This window comes from Ostrinia nubilalis, chromosome 12 (assembly GCF_963855985.1).
Source record: "Ostrinia nubilalis chromosome 12, ilOstNubi1.1, whole genome shotgun sequence".
Lineage (NCBI taxonomy): Eukaryota > Metazoa > Arthropoda > Insecta > Lepidoptera > Crambidae > Ostrinia > Ostrinia nubilalis.
Window position 1 is genome coordinate 8,849,709 of NC_087099.1, and position 19,624 is coordinate 8,869,332.

At 36.5% G+C, this 19,624-nt stretch overlaps 1 protein-coding gene across 1 annotated transcript in view; it reads left to right on the top strand.

The window, feature by feature from the left end:
* The window catches only part of LOC135076907 (lachesin-like), a 67,786-nt gene extending 61,325 nt beyond the window's left edge, over window positions 1-6,461 (top strand). The window contains exons 8-9 of the mRNA XM_063971419.1: window positions 3,824-3,994; window positions 4,565-6,461. Of these exons, the coding sequence (XP_063827489.1) occupies window positions 3,824-3,994; window positions 4,565-4,929 (536 nt within the window). The 3' untranslated portion in view covers window positions 4,930-6,461. The remainder of the gene's footprint in view (window positions 1-3,823; window positions 3,995-4,564) is intronic.
* The last annotated feature ends 13,163 nt before the right edge of the window (window positions 6,462-19,624 follow it).

The window sequence follows — 19,624 nt, forward strand, 5'->3', positions numbered from 1 at the left end:
TCCATTTCTTTCCTTGTATAATATGTCATTCTGTAATATGTAGTTCTGGTAGGGTTCTTTTTGTAAAATTCTTTTCAGTAGCTGAATGTGTTCGTCCTCATCTTGTGCCTTCTTCAGTCTTGTAGTCGTCTCAGTAAGTATTAAACAAGTAGGGTAACGGCTTAGGGCGTCGGCGTGTTTCATTCGTGATGCAGGTCGGTGTTCAATCTGATAGTCGAATTCTTCTAGAAGCAGAGCCCATCTGGCAACTCGTGGAGGTAAGTCCCTTTTCTGTAATGTCATTGTCAATGCTGAGCAGTCCGTAACAATTTTGAAGTGTATTCCTTGCAAATAAACTCGAAACTTCTTAATGGCCTCCACAATAGCTAAAATTTCTAAGTAATAACTATGGTATTTTCTTTCAGATGGTGTAGTCTTTTTACTCATAAAATGTACAGGGTGTAGCTGGTCATCTTTAGGACTTCTTTGTAGCAGAACAGCACCATATCCGTCGGCACTAGCATCTGTGTGCAGTTCTGTTTCAAAATCAGGATTATAGATTCTCAAAACTGGTGAGCTGGTAAGTACATTTTTTAACTTCATAAAAGCCTCCTCACATTTCTCATTAAAAATAAAAACAGCATCTTTCTTCAGCAGATCAGTCATCGGTTTAGCAATCAACGAGTAGTCTCGAATAAACTTTCTAAAATACCCTGTTAGCCCGAGGAACGATTGAACGGCTTTGATACTGTTTGGTTTCTTGAAATTTGAAACAGCCTTTATCTTATCTTTCGACGGTCGAACTTCACTTTCTTTGATTATGTAGCCCAAATATTCAATCTCTCTTTTCATAAAATGACATTTCTTCCAGTTAAAAATCAGACCATACTCCCCAGCTCTTTTTAGTACTTTTTCTAACTTATTCAACGCCTCATTTTCAGATGTAGCCGGAATAATCAAATCATCGAGATAAGCTAATACGGTTCCATCGTTAATGTAATCACAAAAAATATCGTTGACGAATCGTTGAAAGACTGAAGGCGCAGTACACAAGCCGAAAGGCATCTTCATGAATTCATACTGGCCTAGTGGAGTCACAAAAGAAGTATACTTCTGACTATCTTTATGGACATTAACGTGCAGAAAACCATTCTTAAGGTCTAGAGATGTGAAAATCTTTGCTTCTTTCAGCTTATCAATTTGGTCTTCGATCAAAGGTAATGGAAACCTTTCCTTGATGATCCTCTTGTTAATGCGTCAGAAATCTATGCATACTCTGTAGGTTCCATCTTTCTTATTTGCCAAAACCGTCGGAGATGCGAAATCAGATTTGCTCGGTTTGATTACTCCTTGTTCTAGCCAATCGTCAATCTGTTTGCTAAGAACTTCCATTTCCCGTGGTGATAAGCGTCTTGGACTTTGGTGTATTGGTGTATCGTCAGTAAGTAAAATTCTTAATTCAACGTTACTCTTCTTTATTCTTTCTGTAGGTTTGTAGTCTTCTAACATTTTCTTAATTTCAATAGTGCGTCTTGAGTCTTCTATGTCGTATTCTACAGCTTTATCATCTTTTTCTACTAGCAGCGTTAAATGTTCCGTCTTTTCTACAGAAATCCCATCTTTAGTAAACTTGACTTCGAAATCTCTAAGAATTGGATTCCCAATTATAGAGTTGACAGGAATGTCGTTATCATCCACAATGTAAAACGTGGCATCTGAGTAGCAATCATCGATTTGAATTTTACTAGTGAACATGCCATGTGTAATTATTTCTTTTTCAGCTATTCCGGTCAAACGAATCTTCGAGTCTTTGTATGTTTTCACGTTTTCTTTTATCTTCTCATATTCTTTTTTAGTCATCAAGTTAACGTCACTTCCGGTATCAAACAAAACTATCATTTCCATTTCTTCAATCTTTATCTTCTTAAATGGTGCATCTTCCTTTTCTTCTTTCAGGATATTCAACGTCTTCTTTGGTTTATTGGGACAATCAACACTTTTGTGTCCAAATTCATTACATCCAAAGCATTTAACTCCTTTATCGCATGCAGAAGATTGGTGATCGAAAGCCCCGCAGTTATAACATCTTCTTTTTGTATTCGTAACATTGCTCGATCTTCGATGTTGGTTTCCTTGGTAATTTGATGTCGAAGGTGTAGGTTTCGTTTGCTTTTTCTTCAACTCGCTGTATATTTCTAGTTTTTTCCTGAACTCTTTAATATCCGCGGCGCCATAAAGTATAGCTTTGTTCACCTCACTGTCTCTTATTCCGTCTATAACGTACTCCATCAAGGCAGCATCTTCGACTTTTCCATGCAATGCTAACTCTTTCATCACCAAAAAGTACTGTTGGTAAGTTTCATCGCTTTTCATCTTCCGTGCAACTAATCTTTTGTGGATTGTTGCGCTATTTAGTTTTGGTCCGAATTCTTCTTTAAGCGCTTTCTTCAAATTTGTGTAGTCTTTAACTCTTCCAATAGACCTCAAAAATAGCTTGGCAGTTCCTCCCAGCAGTCTTTTTGCATAAACTAATTTTTCTACATTAGTCCACTTCATCAAATCAGCTACGTCTTCGAATTCTTCTATAAATTCTGTTACAGGATAGGTATCATCGCCAGTAAAAGTATTCATCGACTTCTCTAAGTCTCGAAACGATATCTGAACCTCAACGTCTTCTTGGTATTCTTCATCTTCGCTCGGTTCCTGACCTTTCTTCTTTGGTGGCATCTTTGGTAAAATATCTTTAGTCCTTTTCGTCTTCGTCGTAAGAGAAAGTCGTCGTCGTGTAGTACAGTAAGATATTTTACTTGAATTCATCAAAAATGATCACCGTCGTAACAAGTATTCTTCGTTCATAACGTTCCAACCATACAATATCTGATAACGTTATTTCAATAACGTTATTTTAAAATATGGCAATTCTAGCTTCATTCGATGGTCGGTAAAACAGCTCATGCCACGAAGCAAGTACGACATCTAGCGACACAAATGCGAACTGTACTGACATGGATGACTTGCCTTTCGTAGTATTTTCCGTTATGATTTTTTCGGTTTTCTTCGTCTCGAACCATTAGTTTTCAATGATGAGCTTGATCCCGGACGAGCCCCCAAAAAAGTTGTGGGATTATTTCACTGAAAAGCTGGTTCTATTCGTAACACTTCGTTTTATTGGAATCGTACATCTTATACAGACAGCTCACGTCATAAGAATCTCAACTGACATAACGATCTTCTTAGGGTTGCTGTTTAAAAAGTAACCGATAACGTTATAACGTTATATAAAAATAAAAAATAAACTAAAATAAACTCGTTATTCCCACATACATACTACTACATAGATCGTTTTCGCTTAAAACTTTATTCTGAATACCAGGATTAGGTTTAACTTGTAGCTATGAGCAAAATAGCTCCCGAGAAAGTGAAATTTCTTGGGATTTTGTAACTTTTGGTCCCGACAATAAACACTAAAATGATATGTTCCAAAAAGAGTATTAGGAAACCCTGTTATTCGTTGGGAAAAAAATCCTATCCAGTCACACCCCTACTCGTAAAGCTGTTTTTTCTTACTGCAAGCTTTAGATTACATCATTATTTTGATATTTATGTATTTTGTACATTGTCTCTTTATAATGAAAGCTCTTATATCCTGATATTAAAGGTATTTAATGTTTGTGATCAGTACCAGTGTGACTCGTTGGGAACAAGCGGTTTTTTCTGGAGATGTTTAACTTTTTAGGGAGTAGGGAGAACACACAAAAGTTTGTTACTCGTTAAATCTCAACCATCTGGCAGCCCTTTTTTGTACGGAATTTTTGCAATAACCCTTCTTCTCTTCTATCCCTAGGTGGGAAGCTGCTGAACAGCTCCAAGTACATAATATCGGAGCAGAGCTACAACGAGTACGCGCTGCGCATGAACCTCACCATCAACCGGCTGAAGAAGAGCGACTTTGGAGAGTACTCCTGCTCCGCCGTCAATGGATACGGCCGGGCTGAAGGCGTCGTTATATTGAAAGGTGTGTATTTACATAATATGCCTTCGTCATCATCATCATCATTATCATCATTTTAGCCATAGGACGTCCACTGCTGAACATAGGCCTCCCCCAATGCTTTCCATGTTGATAGATTGGTAACGGCCTGCGTCCAGCGCTTCTCCTAACTTTATGATGCCCTCGGTCCAATATGCCTTAAATAAAAAAAAGAAATACTAAGCTTGGCTAATAAAGCTTTTGTTTTTAACATGCCATCTGCGATAAGTCGATACTTAAAAGTTCAAATTCCTCCTATTTTCTTCTGTTTAATTTCCTCACGGGTTCAATAAAAGTTTAATTTGAAATGATTCCTAAAGTAGATTGTAGCTATGCGCTATAAAACTTCTCAAAAGTATTCGAAAACAAACTCCCGTTTAAATGGTTCTGTTTACTAGACGCTATTTTTCGCTGAAGACGGAAAACAGTTTCGCTATTTTTATCAAAGTGAAACAAACAAATTGATAGCGACTGGTATTCATAATATGCTTACATAAAATAATTAACCTTAAACTGCCGACATTATACTAAACATAAACTTTTGATTCTCAACAGAAACGCCGCAAAGGACTACGACGACCACCACGACCACGACCACCACCACGACGACCACCCCGCGACCGACCACCACCGTCGCTGCGACCACGCGCCCGCCAAAACGCCATCTCAAGAAGCAGTTCGAGAGGACATACAACGCGCTCGACGCCGACCTTAGACAAGCCGAGCTCAATAACGCCCTCAACCTTTACAACGTACAATACGGCTCCACCAACAACTCGCATAATGAGTACGCGCAGCGGACCGAAAAACAAAAAGTACGCCCATCGGGCCCGCCCCGCCAATTTGTTCCATACAACCGAGCCTCGACCACAGTTGACACGGTCGCGCTCACAATCCTCGCTCTGCTCGCGGCGGCATAGACACATACAGAATTAAATAGCATAGGTAGTGATGAAATCATGGCTGTTGAATTTTGTAAGTACGTATATTGCGGTTGTTAAGTACCTAAGCTCTGTTGACGTTGGGCAGATTATTTATAGCCTTATAATGACAATAAAGATCAAAATTGATAATAATAAGAATTTGAATTCCTGAATCATGTTAGATTTATTAATTGGTAATATCAACAATGTCATATCAATGGCCGTTTAAGATTTTTCGCAAAAAATATTCGAATACGCAATCGTTTTATCAACTCGTCTGATTTTTTGACATAATACAATAAGTTGTTTAGATTATGTAATAACTTTTGATATAATTTAGAAATGTAAAAATATATTGATATTTATATTATTAGTACTATGTAAGTAAATATTAGTATTAATATCTGTATGACAATACGATTGTAAAGACAATAGCCGTAGAGTTAAGATTCTAGACCAAAATATATTTATCATTAGTTCTGCTATGCGTTTTGCATGTATGTATTTATATAATAGAGGCGTTTATATATTTTCGTTGGAAAGAAAATAATGAATACCGAGACCATTTTGAGAAAAACTCGAGACAACGAATACCTTGGTACTAATGACCTTATTCATTAGTAAATAAATTAAATAGAGTCTTGTCATTTTGTATTCCTGCATTTTAAGTTAAATAAGAGACTCCCCTATTCGTATTTTATAAAGTAACAAAAATTTATAGTGTTCTAATACCACTAACGTCTCAATTTTTGACATTGTATTGTAACTAATGTTAATTTAAGAACAATTAATAAGAGACGGTGTTCGGTTTATTACACACTTTACTGTCTCTCTGTGAAATCAAAGGGTCTCATAAATGTATACTTCTTCTATAAAATATCTAATCTTCCATAACAATCAAAATACTTCCTAATTTCTTTGTGTACTGAAAAAATATGCTAGATTGTAAATTTTAATACTTGTAATAAATAAATTTGTCTTCCGAATAGTATATTAAAATAATGTATTCGGCTCATTCAAGTTTGTACTTACCTATGAGTTAAAATGTGTAGCCCATGGAGTTCCTATTGAACTTCATGTAAATTGTAGTGTATGTAAGTAAAAGAATGAATTTATAGTAGACATAGAACTATAAAAGTAAAAATGAATTTTGATAAGAATTGATTCTGTAAAAATAATCTATATTTATGTATTTTACCGTATCGTATCTTCTAACGGTGGTAAATCTTATGCAATCTGTATTACTTTAATTGCAGCTGTTGTGCATTTGTTATTTTTATTAATAGTAGGTAATAACAGCGTCGTCTTTCAAAATTTTTTGAAATACTATTTTATATTATTAAAAACTTTCGTTTCGTAAGATTAAATAAATAATGCATAATGTATTAATGTAAGATGTTAATGTTTGTGACAATAAAATATTGTGTTGTATATTTTGAATTGTTTTACATTGCGTAAAAGACAATAAAATGTAACAACTGTATTTGTAAATAATTCGATGAAATTAAACTCATGTAATAATGCATGAAGGCAATTCTATTTATCAATGTTAACATTAAGATGTTGATATCATTTTATGACATTTTAAAATAAAAATGTAATCAAATTGTTATTGTTTTAATTGCTTATGCATGTAGTTGGGTTTTACTCGTACTGGATTACTTACGGCTTTGTAGTTGGATTCACGAATACATGTCATGGTTAATATTTATATAGATGTAAAGAGTTAGTCTGAGCTGTACTACCTTGTTTTACCAGCCTTAGATTTTATTTTGCAAATAATTTTATGTAAATCCTGATAAGGGTTCTTTGCATACATTTATCGTGATTCTCAATTTTACATAGGTATATACTTATTTATAGTACATAGAGCCTAAACCGAGTTTGTACTACGGTCAGATGAATGGAATACATGTGCTACGAGTATTCTCATATATGTGTGGACTTTTTGGTGCAGAATAAATAAATGAAGAGGCGCATTGCTACTTACACTGGATGAGACGTGTACGTGTCCTAGTCCAGGGGTAAGTAAGAGTGAGACTCTTTTGACTCCAAGGTTCTGAGTTCGATTCTTAGGTGGGACAGCACAGTATAAAATGACTTTTATTTCTCGTAGTTCCCAGTTTCTTTAGGATATAAAAAGGTTTGTATCTACCTGATATGACAAATAATAATCCCTTGCTTGGGAAGATACGTTGTGAGTCCGATTAAGCCATATCAGACACCTAAAGGTTCGGCTAAACCAACGCGAACAGCCTGCGTGCGCGATGGTGATGGCGATCAATGCTTCAACCATACCAACGCGTGCAGATCGCCATCGCCGGCGCGATCATAGGCAAATGACAGGTCGCGTGGACTGTCAAGGGTCGCTGATCTGAGTCTGAAGAATAATCTATATTAATCAAATACAATCAATCTACACGAGAAGAGTGCTGTGATCTCTTCGCTTCATTCTCAAGTTACGTAAAAGTAGTGGAAGTTGCAACCATAAAATTACATTTTATAGCCTTTGCACCGTCATGCATTACACGGGTAAGTCATTTATGTTTAAATACCTACAAATTAATTAACAAAAAGCATTGCTTGAGAAATAGAAAACAGTATTTACTCAAATCTTTTTTGCAGATTACATAAAATAGTTTGTTCGTTCATTAATATGAAGTCTTTGTCAGTACTTTCTTTAACAGTTTATATGCCACTATCTTTATTATCTAATAAAAGAAAATAAATAAAATGCGCTCTTTCATGGTACAATTTATGCAACGTCGCTCAAAGCTTGAGCCATCAAACACTGATTCTAAACTGTTTGTAAGTTTTAGCTTATCTAAATACCTAGGTACTCGAGTTTAGGTAAATTAAGTTTTAAGTTTAAGACTACAGAAAGGAATTTGCAAGCTTTATTTCCTATCCCTCCTCGTAGTATTCCAATCGCCGTTTTATTTTCAGCTCTCAACTTTCCAAACCGACCCAATTAGAAAATCTGTCATTTTCTTCATGTAACCCGCAACGTAACAAGTCGAGTAGATTTATTTGAAAGTAATTTCAGTGAGCATCTGGCACTGCGGGATAGATTCTGCTGATCAATATTCCGGAGTCGGCCGAAGACTGAAATATGTCGCTCACTCAATCCAGTGCAAGCGTTGGTACGCGTAACTTTTGGTAATCGGTTTCTGTGTTACAACTACATATTTGATACGTTTGGGAATAATATTGGAAGGACTGGAATATTTGATGGAGTCTTTTTAAATTTGGCAGGAATGATTTTCGTGCATGCTGAGAGCTTTTCTTTTGCCAAAAAATCTCCGTTGAACTTAAAAAAATGTCGTTGTCAACCGGTCAATCTGGAAATCATACGGGGAGGCCGATTTTCAGCTGTGAACGTCCTGTGGCTGAACTGATGATGATGCTGTTGACAACATAAGTACAAAAATTAAAATGATCCTTACCTCGTTAAAAATATTTACTGTAAATGTTTCTCCTGCATAATTCCTTACCTGAAAGAAGCTCGTAATAAAAATGACATAGCTCTTTCTATCAATAGCAATATAAAATTAACTTTCATTCATCTGCTCCGACTCAGACGAGCCGCAAAAACTCCTCTGTATTCGATAAAATTGGACGAAAAAAGTAATATATCAATCAGGAGTTGTCAATGTTCTTTCGTTTTAGAAAAATTGCTGGCCGTTTTTTGTTCATCAAGCGAGTATTTGGGAGGAAATAATATATTGCAGCGTATTAACACGCTCATTTTTTTCGTTTGTGTAGGAACGGTGAAGGTTTGGTTCTCACGTGGTGCACGTGAGTAGGGTACAAATAGCGAGTTAATAGAAAAATCGCTTCGTTGAAGTTTACTGATAAAGCCTATCAATTAAATAGTCTTACAGCTTTCTTCTAGCTTATTCCACAACTTATTTTCTTACTACTCACTGTCAAATGCTTTGCTTTTGTATTTTGAGAAACAAAATAGTGACCGAAAATGGATTTTCCAGCTATTCGAACTACTCGTATCTACCAAAGCCTAGTAGCAGTAGTTTAGATTATTAGTAATTTAGATTACAAGTATCCGAAACATAAGCTTATCGTTAGTAGTCACCTACATTTTATACTCATCGTGGTTAATTAATATGCTTCCAGACTCATTATAATGATGTTCTTTTGTTTTTGACATTTGAATACAAAACAAAAACAATCTCGTCTTCATTTGTTTTAGTTTTCTCACAATGATGCCGATAGTCATTTATTTCATATTTTGCTACTTAAATCGCGTGATTTGCAAAATTTAATAAACAAAAGAGTATTATAATAAGCGTACATAGACACAGTATTTGCTGGGATGAAGAGTATTATGGGATTACTAACAAAGCCAGGTATAGCCACAGCGTTATCAAGCCAATTAACTAGACTAATTCTGCTAGAGTGTTATATGAACGCAATTTATTTTACGCGTTATTTTATATACCGATCTCTTTTGTTAGGAAAATATAAGGTCTAATTTGATATCCACATACATAATCTTGATAGTTCTTTGTGAGTAGTAGTATAGTTATGCGATACACACGCCTAGTATACAATCTAAGTATAACAATATACTACCTAAGTAACAGGTTGGCAAAAAGACTGGGATCAGAGACCCTAATAGGAGAAACCAATGTATGTTTTTCCCAGAAATAGAACATGAACATCTTTTATTTATTTCACAATCCAATGTAAAAATACTTATATTTTTTGGTAATTTACATGAATGTGTTTGTTAAAGTTACGTTTAAGTTATGACAAAAGTTTGAATAATGTTCAGAGTTAAGTAACTTGGTGACAATTTTAATAAGCATGGTCATAACTCTCTATACGCTCTTCATCTTGTATTGCATACATACGTTTAGGTATAAAGGTTTGAAGTAATTTTAATGTCGCTGTATTTAATAAATAAAATTAGGTGAGTAGTAAAACCAGGTGCTCTAATTATTAAGAAAAGTGACTCTATTCAGCAAATTAACCCTAAACATGTCCTGTTCCATAAATTAGCCAATATAAATAAAGCCGTCAGATTACTAAGCACAAAATACAGCCTTAATAGTTTGTAAGACAAAGACTTATATGTGCATATGAGGATTTATGGTTCACTGTATTAATTAAAGGTCGTAGCTTGAGGAAGTTAAACGATTAATGGTGCGCCTCTACAAACATTTTGTAGGAAACCTGTTCAGAAAATGGAATTGGTTTGGGTAATCTACATTTACCTACGTGTTAGTAAACTTGGTAATTGAATGTAGTTACTACGGCAAACTAATTTTATGTTGGAAGTTAATAAAGCAAAGGGTTTGGAATTTTGCTAGTTGAGAATTATTCCAAGAAATTGTACTGTAAGCTTTAAATCAACGCATATACACGTGCGAAATTGTAATACCTCATCTATATTTAGTAGTGAAATTACGCCATACAAGTCAAGAGATCTAAATGTTTAAAAAGCAGGATACTAATTACTGATGAGAATAGGTGAACTCAATCAATGGATTGAAGCATTAGCATGTTGTCTTAGGATCTTGTTTTCATTGACTAACAATCTGAGTTTATGTATACTACTACACCACACTTCTAGTTCCAACATTTGATCAATCATTTTATAAGTCGCTAAATCAACTCACTCTATCAATTGGCAGACATTTTGTCCTGGAATCCTTACAAAGGCACGTATGAGCTATGTTAGGTATAAGAAGCATCAGCAGAAAAGTTAATAAAGCAGTCTCAATGATCAACTTTCTCTATAAAGACAATATCTCAGTAGATACGCGGAATAACTGTATTATCAAGTAGGCAGCGCGCGTACCCGCAGACATGAAATATAAGGCACTTACCGTACCTCGTAATATTGCGTTCTCTTGCAATATGAAAATTTATTGCACTGTATGTGTACGTAGGAATAGGCGAATAACTTAGAAAAATGTTTATCGCTCTAATAATTTACACGGCTTTGACGTTTCTCGAATACTGTTTTAATATCTTGCGGCGGTGTGAAGGTTGACCGATTTCGTCAACCTCGGGCGAGTTATTTTGGTGCGGCCATTGTATGGATATACTTTGGGAAGCTTTATGGTAACTTAGCGTTGCTATTGAGCTAAAAGGTCATGTCTTCTATCTTTGTTAAGGTACAAATTTAGCGGTATATTACAAATAGTTTTCTTTACAAAACAACAAATAATTTAAGTAAGTACCTATCTTTTTGCAAATTCCGTAATCCTAAAGGTATTCATGTTCTAGTAATTAAGATCAAGAATAGTTAGAGATCCTCAAGTTTCGGTGGAGCCAAAGTTTTGCATCGGCAACTTGGTTCACGATTCATTAAGTTTGCGAATGGCGTTAAGATGGAGATATAGATAAAACCAAAGTTCTCAAAATAGCTTAGATCGTAGAGTTTTGGTAAGTCCAATAAAAATTACAGGTGTTATCTACGATTAGAAAGGAACAATACTTGTGGTCAAATACCTGCCTTGTTATGCATAAAAAAAATAAAAACTATTTTGTATTTTGTTCAGTCTCTGTTAAAATTGTAGCTGTGAAAAGAGACCACTTTACAGAAAAGTAATTTTAATCAAAAACATTCAAAGGTCTTAAGAAATGTCCATGATCAATCCTTTTCAAAGCATATTAGACGCGTATGTATTATGTTTACGAGTATAATAAGTAGTTACCTAATTTTTAAGACTTCCAAACTCCAGACCCTTAACAGTCCTGAACAAAAATAAAGTAAAAAGGGCTTTATTTTCCCTAATTGCGTAAGTGTGTTAAAAGAGAGTCTCGCAGATATTTATATGAAAACTTGGCCCGTAATGTGCACGAAACATTATGGTCGGGTTTGTTTCGGCCAGATTATTACGTGACTGACTTTGTTGTTACTCGAGAGGGACACGTACCAGGAAAAAACCGTTTATTACATACAGTTTGGGATACGTTCACCGTTTTGCGAGTTTACTATAAATTGGGTGTTTTGCAATATAGGTGAAGGCGTCTTGATTTGAGTGGTTTTGGAACGTAGAGTGAATTTCTAGTATATAAAAATAAGTAGGTACATTTTTTGGAGGTCCAGAATCGGTAAGTAGGTACTGTAGATGCACTTTGGTAGTACTTTCATAATTAGTTTTGCTATCTTAGGATTGTTCCGCGAAATCATAAATTTTCATATTTCTATCAGAAGCAATCTTATCTTATCTTTATCCGATATTCATTTTTATTAACATCTGAAAAAGTTTCAGAAAAGATAAGAGTTTCAGTACCTCATCATCATCATCATGTCAGCCATAGGACGTCCACTGCTGAACATAGGCCTCCCCTAATGCTTTCCACATTGATCGATTGGTAGCGGCCTGCATCCAGCGCTTCCCTGCTACCTTCACGATGTCGTCGGTCCACCTTGTAGGTGGACGTCCCACGCTGCGCCTTCCGGTACGCGGCCTCCATTCCAGAACCTTGCTGCCCCATCGGCCGTCAGTTCTGCGCACTATGTGCCCTGCCCATTGCCACTTCAGCTTGCTAATCCGTCGGGCTATGTCAGCGACTTTAGTTCGTTTACGGATTTCCTCATTTCTGATTCGATCTCGCAAAGAAACACCAAGCATAGCCCTCTCCATAGCACGCTGTGCAACTTTGAGCTTCTGTATAAGGCCTATAGTGAGAGGCCACGTTTCCGAGCCATAAGTTATCACTGGTAACACACATTGATTGATTCAGTACCTACTTATAACCAATCATTGCTGAACATAATATTCAACAGTGGACGTCCTATGGTTGAAATGATGATAACCTTGTAAAAAACTGTAATAATTACTTAAGTATGTTTAACCTATACCTACCATACTTATCATGGCTCCTGCATTTATGTCATAAAAGATCTAGCTCTCTCAAATGGTTAAGACAAAAAATAACGACCTAATAGAGCGCTGACTTCAGTAAGTGTAATGTTATCATAGTTTTTTTGCGAAAAGATGGTATTGTAATGCATAGACTGGACCAGTTTTTCATTGAATAGGCGTCAGAAACAGTAGTTGTTGTGTGCGTTTTCTTTTCAATGGCCACTCCTGTCCACGGCGTTTGATTTAGTATTGTACTAGGTCAACTTCAGTGCACGACAGATGGCCTAAATACTGTGACTTCTATTGTAGTTGTTGAAGTACGATTTTGCAACGAAAAAAAATTTTATACATTACGAGAGGTAAAAAAATTCGATACATACCTAGTTTACTTTTTCAACTGCTGATAAATAATTTAAAAAATAATGCTCAATTACTTGACATTGCTAATCAACATAGATCTGCCAGAAAAAAATACTCACAGTTGTTTGTTTTAACATTCTAGAAAATATAAGTTACTTTGAAAGTAATTCGCTTCGCGTTGTAACATTTGTGAGCACTTACTCGTATACTTCTCACTTCTTATACAATTGCAGTAATTAAATCCACAATGTGCCACGAAGTCCTTTGTATTTTAGCACATAATACTAGCTGTAAAACCTCATTATTTCACATGCCCCAGTACTAACGTAACTTTTGCAAATAAACTCATCTCGCAAAGTTTCTCTCAAAGTAATTCACTTCTGAATCTCTTGAGTGTGAAACTGGGGCTTTATGGAGTTAATTAAGTGTCTCATAACAAATGTCAATTAGTGTGTGGCTTACGGCGATTCGTTTTATTTTAGGGGCCCATATAAACTGCCAAAAAGTTGGACGCGAGGCGACGTGCGGTCTTTGTGGGTGAAATTGAATAAAACGGGATAACATTAGGTCATTGTTGCTAAATGGTACTAAATTGTACTCGTATTTAGTTTGACAAAAACCTAGTGGTATGTTTTTGGACTCGGTGATGTTTACAATTTTATAGGGTTCAAAATTCTCTTGCAGGAATATTAAACGTAGCTGAAGACCAACGTAGACTTATCAAGAACTAATTAATAACAATTGGAATTATTCTCATATCATCATCATCATTTCAGCCATAGGACGTCCATTGCTGAACATAGGCCTCCCAAATGATTTTCACAATGGCCGGTTGGTGGCGGCCTGCATCCAGTGCTACCTTTATTCTCATACGATGTAGGTAATTAAAAAACGCAGAGTGCGACGTCCACCCGCAAGGTGGACCGACGACATCATAAAGGTAGTAGGAAGGCGCTGGATGCAGGCCGCTACCAACCGGTCAATATGGAAGTCATTGGGGGAGGACTATGTTCAACAGTGGACGTCCTACTGATGAAATGACGTTGGTGATGATGATCTAGGATTCTAGGTAATATCTAAAGCTGCACGGCTTAAGTTCTATTTTCTAAGGTTTAAAAACGCTTGATTTTTCTCGCCCTAATTTTACTATGCAAGCCGTGTTCTCAGTCACAATAACAATCGTATAAAATTAGCAGACAGACTACGTAAGCGCGGAAAACTTCGGGGATGTTTATGACTCTTGTAGACAACCTGTCAAGAGCTGATTTATGTGTCAGAAAAACAGGAGGAAAAGAACACAGGGATCAGAGTTACGAGGGAAAAGAAGAGATTTGGAATCGTGTAAAGTTGCAACGAACTATCAAGTTTAATGACAAGGGAGTTGTGTGAATTGGTCGAAACGTGGAAAGTTTTTGTGTGCATTTGTTTATTTATATTATGTTTGAAAGAAGTAAGTTAAAAAAAGTTAATTAAAACTTGTTACTACAGTGATCTTTTCTTTGCGATATTAATAAGTAAAATGTTTCGTTGATCGATAAGCCGAATGTTAATGATAATAACGAATGCAGGGATCTGAAGTTACAATGTTATTGTAAATCTATACCCTCCGTTCTTTATGTACTTACTTTAAGTCGATCTGCTGATCAGAATAAACATTTTGTTGCAAAATATTACTTTTAAAATGTTCAAGATGTTAAAAAATGCTCGAGAAGTATTTTTCGGACGAACTTTTCTATAGAATTTGCCAGCGCCGAGCCGCCGACGTGGAGTGGAGCTGTGCGGAGCGGAGAGATGTGGAAATAATAAAATCTGGTTGGTTATTAAAAAAACACTTCTTCGCTGCGTTCTGCCTTGGTGGAAACCGGGCCTTAGCACGAGGAAGACTAAGGCTGGGTTGCACCATCTTACTTTAACTTTGACAAACGTCAAAAATCTGTCAAACTCCATACAAAAAGCACCGGTTATCGTCATAGTTACCGTTAAAGTTAGGTGGTACAACTTAGCCTTAGTTAGCTCGCGGTCTCAAAGATAACAGGTTCTGCAGTCGCGGTGAAAACTGAGGGATTACCGCAGTATGTATGGCGATATGTTACTGTTAGATAGAGAGATAGTGAGGTGAACCTCACGCCATTTTCCTTACAAAAGACAATGATGTAATGTGATGTAATTTGTGTGAAGATTTCATTGGGAAAGTTTTGTGTTGTAAAATCTTTTCTCACATTGTGTAAAAAGTATGTCTGTGTGTTATAATTTATCTTAGCCTTAATGGATATACTGAACTAATAAGTATTGACCTAAATAGATATTAGACAATGTATGTTACGTTGAAATACAGAAATTCTTATTCAGCGAAAAACAAATCGCATTTTTGGTCATCTGTAAAACAACCACATAACAAAATTGTGTTACATATTATGGAAGGTTCTGTAACAGGCAAAGTCGCGGGCAAAAGCTAGTTTCTTATAAACTTGCGCTTTTTTATTGAAAGTGATTTAAATTGAGTAATTTTGAGTAGAATTTTTTATTATCTACTAAACTTACAAGAATCTGTGTAGAAGCAAAGTGCAGCTTCAACTCGTACAAGTAAAAGCTGTTATTTTTAGTTTTTATTTATTTTACAAGTCAAAGAACCGTTCCGTTATTTTCCGTTGAAATAGGTTATCCGACGAAAGTAGGCACCTTCTCGTATTATCAAGACTGAAACTGCTTCTATAAACATTTGTTGTGGTCCCATTCGAACATTGGGTGTTAGGCGATCAGATAGACCGCCAGAATGTAACGAAGTATCCTCGGGGACCAAAGCGTGTGATAAGGGGTTCTGGGGATATTATTTGACTGGTCCTTTATTATTCTTGGTTATTAGGTTATTTTCTGTTTAATTTGTAAAAAGTATTATTTTCTTTTATGTTACCTAACTCCATTTTCTCAGGCTGAGTTGCAACAACTTATTTTAACCGTGACTATAACCTTATCTGGTGATTTTTGCATAAAGTTTGAGAGATTTTTGGCGTTTGTTAAAGTTAAAGTAAGATGGTGCAACTCATCGTTAAGAGTATTTTTATTTAACACAGTTTGCTAAGTTCTAACTCACTAAAATTGTTCTTTAATACATAATTAAAATAACAACTATAAAAATAAGATAGTAAAAGCAAGATATTTGTTCAATTAACCAAAAACAGTGTCATCTGGTGTCATATTTTTGAACCGTAAGTTGTGCCATTGCTTAGGTTCAAATCTGTGTATTTGCTGACTACCATCACTTCCAAGTTGAACTAGATTTGGAAAACAGATGCAGCGTGATGATTCTGTATATTTGACAGCTTTCGCAAAAAACTGCTAGGCGTTTACGGCTGCCCTAAGACATTCAGATAATCGTCAACTGAAATGTATTTATATTTTACAACTAGCTGTGCGACCGAAGATAATGTGTGCCCTGGGACACCGTCCCAAGAACCGCGATAACGCCCGTGACCTCGGATTTGTCCCGGTTGTAACGCGTTGTAATAATATTACACTCGTTCGGACCCAAAGGTTTACAGGGATACGATGTTTTATTGACCGCGTGTTGCATTTAGTTATGCGGAAGGGTGTTCACATCGTTCCCGACTTTTTATTACTGTTTACCGCAAGTCCCCAGGCTGTAAGCAGGAGGGCTCAGGCTAACGTATTAGAATAGGAATATCGCGATTGATAATTGTTTTTGATTCATGTACTTAACTGTTATCTGCGGCTCTTATAAGTTTAAGGCTGGGTTGCACCATCTTACTTTAACTTTGACTAATTAATGTCAAAAGTCTGTCAAACTCCATACAAAAAACACCGGTTATCGTTATAGTTATCTGGTGCAACTCAGCCTTAATATTTAAAGATTTTACAATGAGTTACTTAACTGTTCTAAACTCTTGGAATTACTTAGTTTTGCATTACAAGTTTTAGTGGAATAGGTAAAACAACATTTAATTTTGTATGTATTTTATGTTAAATTTTAAGAAAATAATTATTACTCAAGGATCCTTGGGGAAGGCCTTTGACCAGCAGTGGACGTCATTTGGCTGAGCTGAGAGGAACGAACATATTATTGCTCATATAAGTACTTACATACAGTTCTGCTTTGTTGGGGCTTCATACAATTTGGTGGACAGAGAGCATACAATTTTATTCATTTGAATTAATCAATGAATCTTAACATAACAACAATCAGTGTACGATTTTATTTTGAATACGGTTTTTAGAGCACCTATCGTCAACAATGACCGATTTAACCGCCAAACGGGTTGAATGGCAGATCGGAGCTGGTCAGCGTCATAATCCGCGCCAATAGAAAACCCAAGTCGTATTTCTCTCAATATAAAATTGCGGTGCGATAATAGAGCGAGTCGGTCACATGAATCACAGGGCTCTTCCCAGGCGAGTCTTTGTATTCAGTTTGGCGGATGACGATAACCTTAATGTAAGCGGCGTCACGGCTGGTGGTCCGAAGAAGGATAGCTATTGTCGTGGTCCCTTCCGCGCGCGCCATTCTTTTCTCTTTATACATTTTCTCACTCGAGTAATTCGAGGACAATAAACATTTATTGTGCTCGTTTATTTGACAGACGATGAAGAAATATCGAATGAGTGAGTTCGTTATATTCGGCCCCCGCTTGTTTATAACAAGCCGCAAAAAGGCGATGACGTTTTAGCGACAGCCCCACTAAAACTGGATAAGGGAATGAGTCGGTCACCTTTACGTGAGTTTGCGAATTGTCTGGAAGCCGGATCCCGAGGGGCGCTCTCGGCGGAAGACATTCGTTTTTGTGCGTTACATTTTCCAACGAGAAGCGGATTTCACGACTTCACCTTTTGACAGTAATTAACTCGGACATTGCTTACTTTTCGTTTGAAATATTATGGTGTACTTGCTTTCACAATTTACTTCAAATCATATTTTCTATTACTGAATTACATTTTTATTTGTTTTATTTTATTTGGACGTCTGAAAAATTATTATGCACTTCAATTACGTACCTTCCTACCTTCGAAGTCAGGTATGAGCATTGAGTTGCTAATCATATAACAAGGCACACGAGGCGGCGTCAAGCCCGAACGCTGCATTTGTATTCAGTTTGGCTGACTACGATAACTTTAATCCGGGTAAAGTGTCACCTCGAGTAGCTTACACTGAAAGAACCTTTGTCTGGATCCGTGCTCTGACCTTCTTATTTTTTTCATCAAGTTCCCTTCTATTGTCAAGAAAAAGGCTATTTAAAATTCAGACCATCGCAGCAATACTTTCTATTGAAATAGGAAAACCTAGGCGATATCGAATAGGAACTCGAGTTGATGGATTGTGATCGAATGCCTCGTAGATCATACACGCATGCTTCCGTCTGGTCATTCAGTGCTCGATATATTGCTGCGGTCACGTTATTGAAAACTCTATCACATTCAACACTAAAAGGAAAATCCCAACCGCTCAAGAGAAAATTTAAAACGCAAAAATCCAGACTGCTAAAAGTCACCCAATGAATATTCAACTAGGATGTAATTTTAGAGAAAAAACTTTTAACAAAAGGTGACGAAATGATACGGTCCCTTTGTTAAAGTTGTAATGTACGTGACAAATCTTCTAGTTTCGAGTTGGGATTGAAAACTGCGATAGAGTCGGCCCCGACGTGCTTCGAATCTTATATTAGTTTCCCATTTAGAAATAGGTGCACAGGCTTTATAGGTATTATATTAGGAATGTAGCTGAAGTGGCGTAAGTTTGGCCCATGTTGGATTGTAGTCACGTTCGGCACACTTCATCTTGCGTAGTCGTGTTACAATGCAATTAGATTGGCGTCTGCTTATCGGCGTTAACGCGATTAAACGACCAGTCAACTGGGCCTAATCGAACGGCAACCAAATGAACACAATCGGAATCATAATCGATTTCTCGAGTAATATTCTATAACTGGGTTGCGGTACCGATTCTGGGTGTAGACTGTAGATCTTTGGGCAATTGTCGAAACTAACGATAAGGGGAGCTATTGAAGTCAAATTGAATTGTTTACACTTATTTAACTGTGAAGATACGTCGTTTCGTGGCATGAATTGGTGAGCAAGTTAAGGCAGAAATAAAAAGGTTTTACGCTACTGACGCGAGGTACGCCAAACACAGAAAACCTTTGAAAAAATGTAAGCTGATTTACCGTGGCTGGCCAGAGGCCTCTCGTGCCCGCTGGACCGGCAAATAAAGGCCACCAGACAAATGCTCGCAAATTGACTCAACGTTTTTCACTGTACACCATATGTTTCAGGCAAGGCATGGCCTGTTTGCCGAGACGTCACAATTAGGGGCGCAACTAACCTGTTTTATTAGCTGGAAGCGGGCTAATTAGACACGTCTCGCTTTTGTGCTATCAACATCATTAACGTTCATTAGATTTCCAGTTCATGTAAAATCTTTTCATCGACGGAACAAAACGAGCTTTTTATCTGGGATTAAATTTAAAAAGGTCTCATAA